General features: G+C 43.6%; 1 protein-coding gene across 4 annotated transcripts in view; it reads left to right on the plus strand.

Moving 5' to 3' along the window:
* HMGXB4 (HMG-box containing 4) overlaps positions 1-6,770 on the plus strand; it is a 30,311-nt gene extending 23,541 nt beyond the window's left edge. For 3 of the 4 annotated variants that reach the window (XM_019835464.3, XM_003989219.6, XM_019835465.3), the window contains 2 exons: positions 4,032-4,154; positions 4,632-6,770. In XM_019835464.3, the coding sequence (XP_019691023.2) occupies positions 4,032-4,154; positions 4,632-4,676 (168 nt within the window). In that variant the 3' untranslated portion in view covers positions 4,677-6,770. The remainder of the gene's footprint in view (positions 1-4,031; positions 4,155-4,631) is intronic. The other variant, XR_002744020.2, reaches the window with a different exon arrangement.
* Positions 6,771-9,499: the final 2,729 nt, after the last annotated feature.

A 9,499-nucleotide genomic window follows, 5' to 3' on the forward strand; every position in this document is an offset into this window, starting at 1 on the left:
CTTCTCTGTGGAAGTTGGACTGTTATTCAACAAATAAAATGCCAAAGGCCACAAAAGATGAAGGTTACCTAAGTTTTTTGGCTAGTTTTAATAACTTAGCAGATTTCAAAACAACTGGGGTATTTTCATACAGACTCAGATATTTAAATGGATGTGGATACTTCAAGAGTAAAATGTTCTGGGATCCTTACTTATTTTTCGTATTTAATCATTCTCAATTTCCTAAAGAGTTAGAAATAAAAATGATTTGTTTTATGCACCTTCTGTATTCCAGACTTCCCCTGGTATTTCCATTTAGTTTAGAAACTATTTGTTGAGTACCTAGGCATTATTTCAAAAACTTGTGGGGATAGGGGCACCTGGGTGGCTCAGTCAGTTGAGCATCTGACTTCATCTCAGGTCTTAATCGCATGGTTTGTGAGTTCAGGTCCCACGTCGGGCTCTCTGCTGTCAGCACAGAGCCCACTTCAGATCCTCTGTCTCCCTCTCTGTGCCCATCCCCTCCCTCCCTCCCTCTGTCTCTCTCTCTGTCTCTCTGTCTCTCTCTCTCTCTCTCTCTCTCTCAAAAATAAATAAACATTTATTTAAAAAAACAAAAAAAACTTGTGAGAGTAGAAAATCTGACTTGCTTCCTGATGGTTTCCGATCATCAGGAAACTTACAGTCTCACTGGAAAGATAGAACATACATATAATTAGCAGTTAAGGGGCACGGGGGTGGCTCATTGAGTTAAGCATCTGACTCTTGATTTCAGTTCAGGTCGTGATCTCATGGTTCGTGTGTTTGAGCCCTGCATTGACTCTGTGCTGACAGCATGGAACCTGCTTGGGATTCTCTCGCTCACTCTGTCTCTCTGTACCTCCCCGTCTCGTGATCTCATTCTCTCTCTCTCTCTCTCTCTCTCTCTCTCTCTCAAAAATAAATAAATAAATAAACATTTAAACAAAAACAAGCCAGCTTCTGTGAGCAGCTGCTTTGAAAAAGTTACACATACATGGTGACCAGAGAAGGGGAAGACTCAGTATGCCCGGGTGGCTCAGTCAGTTAAGTGTTTCGACTTCAGCTCAGGTCATGATCTTGTGGTCCATGAGTTCAAGCCCCATGTTGGCCCCTGTGCTGACAACTCAGCACATGGAGCCTGCTTCAGATTCTGTGTCTCCCTCTCTCTCTACCTCTCCCCCACTCACGTTCTGTCTCTCTCTCTCTCTCTCTCTCTCTCTCAAAAATAAATCAAACATTAAAAGTGGGGGGGGGGGGAGACTCGTGCAGGTTCTCTAGCCCCCTTTATGTAACAGTCTTATGGAGACACAATTCACATACCTTGAAGTTCACCTTCTGAAACTGTAGAATTTAGTGGTGGTCAGTATATTCACAGAACTGTGGCCCCATCACTACCGTCTGATTCCAGAACATCTTTGTTACGCCCGAAAGGAGTCACAAGTCTGATATTCTAATTTTTTCCTAACGTAGTACATCACAATGGGCATACATCAAAATGACGTGCCACCTGAAACTACATACCACACTTCAAGGAACACCGGTGTCTACAAGTCACTCATTTATAGATGGGACACCAGGGGCCTAATAACGTTAAGTGACGATTACAGGTTGACACTCTGGCAGAGCCCAGCGTGCCTCACTCCTGACCTTGTCTCCCTGAGGCCAGCTGATGCGGTGAGAGAAGCTAGAGCCCAGGGAGGGTCAGGGAGAGTCAAGAGGGGTTTTGTGAAAGGGAGGTGCTCTTCCAGCAAGGCCTGGAGGGATCTGGAGGGTTTTGTCTCCTGGAGACGTCGGAGAGAGACCTTCCAAAGCCAGAAAACAGTGCGCATCTCTGTTGCTTGGAATCGGGGTCTTCTACAGAGATGGATGAAAGGAGCCCCCCACTCCCACTTTAACCAGGTCTTCTAGCTGGTTTATATATCGGGACTCCACATCTGGGGTTTTTGTAAGTTTTTCATTTAAATCCCAGTTAATTAACATGCAGTGTAATATTAACCTCAGGTGTACAATATAGTGATTCAACACTTTCGTACATCACCCGGTTCATTGCAAGTGAGCTCCTTAATCCCCTTCCCCTGGTTCACCCATCCCCCCCCCCAACCCACCTCCCCTCCAGTGACCAGCGGTGTGCTCTCCATAGTTAAGAGTCTGTTTCTTGGTTTACCTCGCTCTCACTCTTTTTTTTCCCCCTTTGTTCATTTGCTTTGTTTCTTCCACGTCAGGTTTTATTTGAAAAAAGGGTTTTACTGCTAAAATGATGACAATTTAGACCACCCTACACGTAAGATGGAGGAAGCCTGAAAATTAAGGCCGTAGCCCAAATTACAGAAGGTTTGGACGCTCTCAAATCTTTATTCTCCATTATGGAGGAACCGCAAGGATTTTTGTTGGTTTGTTTTGAGTAGGGAGGGATGTGATCAGTGCTCTCATTTGGTTTTCTCAGAAAATATCTTCTGTTTTTGATTGGGAGTGACACCTGACTTGAGGAGAAGTTGTGTAACTGTAATGCAGTCCAGACATGACAAAGACTTGAATTAAGTCAACACATATTTATTGAGGGCTTACTCTGTGCAGAATACCAGCAGGTATTGAGAAGATATGAAAAGGAATATGACAGGGTTCCTGCCCTCAAGTTGCTTATAATTCATTAGGAGAGTCCGACATAAAACATCAGCTATAATTACCTGTAGGGCAAAAGTAATGGAATAATATTATTAATTGCTAACTGGTTGTTTGCTTACTCAGCCAACTTTGGTTCAAAGGGCTTTAAATCGATTCTTTCATGTAATTCACACTGCAGCTTTGTGGGGAGAATTTTTGTTCCCTCTCTTTTACAGAAGAAAAAAACAGATGTATGTAGAGAGACTAAGTAACTTGCTCTGGAGTTGAGCCCCTAAGTGCTAAAACAGAGGCCTGAATTTGGTGGCGCAACTCAAGGTCCACGCTCTTCACCCCTTGCTGCACAGCCCCCCTTGCAAGGAGGAGAGGGGAGGGAAGAGTTGGCGATGGCAAGGCCTTGAGACTGGACAGTTGTGTGAGTGGTGGTGACCTTAGCAGAGAAGGGGTGCTAGGAGGAGGGCAGGCGATTTCTCTTTACGGCATGTTGAGATTTGGAAACATCCAAACTGAGAGACCTAGCGGGCAACCAGAATGCAGTTTGGGAGACGAAGATGTGGGCAATAATGGTAATAATTACTGATACTTTTTGAACACTTACCACGTACCAGGCACCGTTCCAAGTACCTTGTACCTGGTATCTCCCTTAATCCCCTCTGCGCAGGCTATTTCATGGGCACAGCATAGGAAGCATCTCGCCCCAGGGCAGAAAGCAGTGCGTAGGGGACCTGGCAGTCCTGAGCCCACAGCTCCTTCTCTGAAGGACTGTGCTGTGTCCCTGGCTGACATAGCCTCACAGGGCTTCTAGTTAAAGCAGATGATACAAGAGCTAGGCAGGCGCATTGCAGCAAGCAGTCTTAGTTCTTACCTGTTTGAATCACAGAGAGACATTATGCATTGGGCAAGATGTTAAAATTTGAAATAAACCCAATTCACTTCTTTCTGAGGGTGAACAACTCAACCCAGAAAAGTGGGATCATCAGCTATCAAAAAACCACGTACGTGGAGAAGTGTGCGTACGTTTGTGTTAAATGTTAATGCGTAGGGCCGTAGACCTGTCAGTTCTCACACTTGAGCTCTGTGGAGTTCATAAGAAAGGTACTTTTGCACACATGACTTCCACAAATCTTCCCAGGAGCTCTCTGGAGTAGGGAAGTCCAAGTGACTAACCCTAGGGTGCACAGAGGGTAAGATGGGGGAGGAACATAGAAAGGGAACTTGGGAATGTGTTGTAAAAGTTTTCTTTTGAAACAACTTACAGAGTTCTCAAAGCAGATACCTTCCATTTCTGCTGCAAGTTGCATAGGACGGGCGAGACTTAAAAGAACAATGTGAGGAAACCAACCAGAACGCGGAGGGAGCGCCAGGAGTGGGACCCGATTACAACCTGCTCTCCCTTACTGCTCTCCTTTCAGGGCATGGTGGCTGTGTCCGGCAGTCTGTCAGTGCTTCTGGATTCCATCATCTGTGCGCTTGGCCCCTTGGCGTGTCTGACCACACAACTACCTGAACTGAACGGCTGTCCCAAGCAGGTCTTGGTGAGTTTTCCCTGTTTTCCTTGGCGTTTTTTCAGCCAGACCCCTCAGGCGCCACAGAGGCCCTGCCTTAACGAGCTCACAGGCTTCCTGGCAGATGGCGCTCCCTCCGTATATGGGCCCGTGAACGTGGTCCCGGGTTGCTGAATACATGCTGTGCTTTGCGTGCAATTAGAAAACGTGCCGTTTCCCCAAACAGTCCTTGGGAGAGAAGCATTCTAGCCCCTGAGGGGCCGCACCTCCTGTGTTGCCTATTTGCATTTCTATACACAGAGCCGGAAGAGGAGGCTTCTGCCGCTTTTCCACGAGGATTAATGGGAAGAGTCAGCGGAAAAGCTCCTAGGGGAGCAGACAGCACGGTGCCAGCTTCACTCTCTAACTCTCGGTTTCCTTTCTCCTCTCTCTCCTCTGAACAAAGAAACAGGTCTCAGGGAACTAAGGTAAAGTACTGTCGGCTGAACCTCTTCCCTTGTTTTGCAGTCAAACACACTAGACAACATTGCTTACATCATGCCTGGACTGTGACCTCGAGGAGCCCCGGGACAGAGACCTCATCCAACCCCATTGCTGGTTTGTGTATATGTGGATGCGCCAGATCACTGGTCTCCGGGTGTAGGTTTTAAATTTTTATATGTATATACATATATATATATACATATATATATAATGTACAATATATACATAGGACTGTAACTACTTTGCTTTTAATAATTTTATGAAATGGCAAAGGTTTAGCCAAGAGGAAACCTTGGCATGAATATGGACTTGGGATTCTTTTTTTCTCCTGTGGTGGATAAATCTGCCTTAAAAATCAATGTAACTTGGGGGCTGGGGGCTTGTTCTGGGTGCCAAGGGCATCTCTTTATGGACAGCTAAAAATGTGATTTTTTTCCAAACTCAGCTGTACCTCCAGACCCATCACTGACCACTTGCCTTACCTGTCTCACAGTCTGAAGTATAATAGGGAAGATTATGGGAAGATGCCAGTTGCCTGAGAGAGTACAAAGCCTTTCAACTTGAAGTGACCTAGGCAGGAGGTGATAAAATCGTTCCCATCTTCCAGTCACTGCAGTGGCTTAGGTGAACTTCATAGGGGGTTCATTCCGTTTCCTGCTCTACCGGTGTCTGTGTCTCAAAATTTATTGTAATCATTGGTACCATTAGCAGCCTCAGTAGGGGCCGAGGAGTTACGTGAGCCCCAGCAGCATGAAACACCTTGGAGAGGGTAAAGCTGTGACTGCACAAGTTGAACATACATTGTGAGCTGACCCAGAATATTCCATCTGCAGAACTAATTGCTGGTATCTTCCATTGGCAGCATTTGCTTAGCCGCCGAGTCCTCACAGGTTTTGCTGCTTAGTTGCTTGATGGTTGTGGAAGATGAACTTGGCCCAGCGTGATTCTTGGGTTCATCCAGTTGGCTCCCCTGGTGGGCAGATACCCAGTGTTCTGCATTCCACACATAAGTGAATTGCAAAAAAGTACTCGATTCTCATGTAGGTTTATTTATGTGCGCGTGTGAATGTGTGTTTTAATTATGTGTATTTAACTCTTTAAAATCTCTTAGATTTTAATTTATCCTGTAAATTTCTGTATATATAATTTAATAACAAAAGCCTCCACCAGCAACAGCACGTGGAAGACACAGATTTGTCATTTCTTCCCTCCTTCTTTCTTCTGATCTCCACTGAAAACTCCCAAGTCATTTACATTTTAAGGTATCATGCCTCAAAAAGGAATCATTATGTCGGGATTCTAATTCTTTATAATTCAATAATGTCAAGAAAGTAAAATTAAAAGGAATGTTACCATTCCCAGCTGCCCACTTTTCCAAAGAACCAGACTTCTGCTTCCCAGTTCCGAAGAAGACAGTTGAACACTTGAGGGTTGTTTTCCAACTGGGTGTGAGGTTCCCTGCCAAAACTAAGCTCCGGGGGAACTGCGCTTTCTTCCCCTGGCCGAGGCACAGCACTACAGCATCTAAGTAGATCTTCGAGGACCCTTCAGCCAGCCTGCATCCTACTTAATCCCTTCCCTTCTCCCCACCCGAGGGTCGGGTCGCAGGGCTTTGTTTCCTGAAGGTGCTCTAGCTGCTGATTGGCCCTCAGCTCAGAGCCGTGGGGAAGTTTAATTGGGGAGACGGAAGGAAATGGGTGTGTTTGGGAACCAAAATCAAGAAGAGCAGATCTGGGTTTGATTTCTTGTGTCAGACCCTGTGCCACGCCTCATCTGTACCGTGGAAGCTTCCTGTTTGACACAGGGTATCAAGGAGGGGCCTTGAAGACAAGGATTAGTAGGAAAGAAGTCAGTCAGTCCTACCATTGTCATTTGTGCACATGAATGAAATCCTGATGAGGACCTGCTTTTTGTTGGTTTGTTTTCCTTTAAAACCCAACCCTATTGTATTTGTATTTAAATTTGTACACATTTGTATGATAATCTGTACCTTGTGGTATTTGGTACTATTAGAGGAAAAACTTTGGATTCAGACCTTGCAGTTTTTATATCATTGTTTTATTTTGTTTTTTAAATAAATTCTAGTGGTTTGATCCAAATCCCATTACAGTTGTATAAAGAAATAAAATTTTGTACTTATATTATTAAAAATCACATTTTTAATATTTGTAGTCCGGTCTCAGGTTATCTTTTCCCTGTTGATGAGCAAGTTGCTATGAAATTCTAAAACCTGTCGTTTTTCACCTATATCGTACCATGATTTTTTTTTTTTTTTTTTTTAAGAAAAATCTCTATCTGGAATAGAGGCCAAGTTTCTGATCTTAGCCATTTTTCTAACTTACATCTTGCTCTGTCTCTATTAACTTTTACATTGTACAGTCTCTCGTGTTCTCTCCCTTGCAAACTAAAGACCAGTGACTCTGTAAGAGAAGCTCTATTCACTGGTAAATGAAATTGTGTGTACACTACAGTGTTGTCTAACTCAAGAAAATATCAGTCGTGTATTAAGGGTCACGTCTAAATCCTGTGCTTAACCATGATACATTTCATTGCCGTTTCAGTCCTGTCTCGACCTAATGAATGATGTTGGATAGGTCACTTAGTCTTTGTGGGTGTCCAAAGTCCCACCAGTAAAATAGTGTTAAGGTCACTCCTGCCTCCAGGCCTGCGGCCGGCCAGCCTGACATGAATGATTAAAAATACTGTGAACATTTCAATACGTGGAGATTTGACCTCTCTAGGTAAAAATTTCAATGTAAAGACAAGGTGTGACTAGTCCTACTAAATACTGAAATATTCGGTCAATGGGAAGACTGACCTCTTACGAAGAGACTGCAAGAAAGACACTGAATGACTCTTAAGGAGAATGTGCTTTCTCACATTCAGTCCTCCCACAAGCCTTCTGAGTATTCTCCCCTTTCACAAATGAGACCAATGAGGAAAGTACTTCGCCTCAGGTGGTACAGCTAGTAAAGGGCAAGGCCATAGCAGCACACTGGTACAGCTGAACTGGGCCCCAAGCCACTTGCAAAGTTGGATCGTGTATGGAAGGCCTCAGAATCCTTCTCTGTTACCTAGGGTCCTGAGCAAATGGGATTGTACAAAAACTACCTGAAACTCTTTCATTATTCAGATGTTCTCTCGTCCTGGCTGGCGTTTACTACACAGGCCTCACCTTTCTTGTCGTACTACTGTCTTACCACTTTGAAGGCAGAGGATCTTGACTTTCATCTAAAAGTACTTGAGGGGCGCCTGGGTGACTCAGTCGGTTAAGCGTCCAATTCTTTGATTTCTGCTCAGGTCATGATCTCGTGGTTCATGAGTTTGAGCCCTGCCTCAGGCTCTCTGCTAACGGTGCAGAGCCTGCTTGGGTTTCTCTCTCTCTGCCCCGCACACTCGCTCTCTCTAAAAATAAATAATCAATTTAAAAAATAAAAATAACAAAAGTACTTGAAAGATGTAATAGATTACGTTACATTTATGCAGTATGTCAGTCTTAGGGGACTTAACCATTTTTACCCACAAGCAGGCGTTTGATATCAATATTACTAAAACGTTTAAAAAGTTAAAACATATTGTTTACTAAGTGAATTTGCTCCTTGCTAGCAAACGCTTCTTTTTATTGATTTTTTTTAATGAGCTCTACGCCCAACACGGAGCTTGAATTCAGGACCCAGAGAACAAGAGTCACATGCTCTACTGACTGAGCCAGCCAGGCGCCCCTTAGCAAACACTTTTTGGTTTTTTTAGCAAACACTTTTAAAACATAGTTTTAATCAGTTTTGTACTACGTTTAATGTTTGCCATTTGTATTCCTCTCTGTTGGGTCGACAAATCCACATACTTCTAATTTAAGAGCTATGTAGTATTCTGTTTGCATGGAGTTGATATGATTCCGCTCCCTGTTTTGGAGTATGGGGGCTGTTTCAGCTTTTTTACCGCGAAGGATACAACTTATGGCTGTTTCATTCTTGTCAATAAAGCCCAAGATCTTCTGCCCACAACCACTTTAAACCAGAGTGGGGCAAGGAGGCAAAAACTTCAGATAAATCACCACCCAACATGGGCATGTGAAAGGCTGCCAATGGAAGAATCCAAAAATGCTAAATACCATGTATGCGACCAAGCAATATGCTCAAATGAAGAAAAACATGGAAGGTGCCTGGCATGGAAGTCACCTTAAATGTATATCCTGCCCTTTATGGTCCAAATACCAAAGGTATTTGATCTAAGGTAGATTGGTTTAAATTTTAATGTTTTAGTCACTGTACTAGACAACAATGGTGAGCAAAGTGGTGACATAGTATCCCAGCCCCTCACAGAGTAGAGGGGAAGGGCATTTGTGAATAGGTCTCCTGGGCATTATTAAAACACTTCAAAGCACAGCAGCACATGACTTCCATAAAGTTTTTATATTGTACAGTAAAGATGTTCAGCCACTGTGTCTGCACAAACAGGTTAACGTAAGGAAGTGATTAAGTCCTAATTTAGGTCTTTCATCATCCCATATCGGTACAATCCATTTACTAGCCTTCCCAATTTAAAAATCACAAACACAGTGATCAATTAAATATTAAAGCACCCTGCAGTAGCCCAAACTACCAAAGCTGTGGTTATTGTGTCTTTTGGAGTGCATGTGATGAGAAGAAAAAAACCAATAGATCAGATCTGATCGAATGTGTAAGAGCAGTATCTAAAACATGGTACACAGGAGGGTTGAAAAGAGAATCTTAGAACGAGGAAAGGCCTTTGAAATGCTTAAAATTTTTAACTTGGGGTCCACTGCTGTGTTTCAGGAACCCCAGAAACTCCCTGAAGTTAAATTGTATCTCTGTATTTTTGCTGCATAAAGGCTTGTGGTTTTCTTCAAATTCTCAAAAGAGCCTGTGACC

The sequence above is a fragment of the Felis catus genome, chromosome B4 (assembly GCF_018350175.1).
Source record: "Felis catus isolate Fca126 chromosome B4, F.catus_Fca126_mat1.0, whole genome shotgun sequence".
NCBI lineage: Eukaryota > Metazoa > Chordata > Mammalia > Carnivora > Felidae > Felis > Felis catus.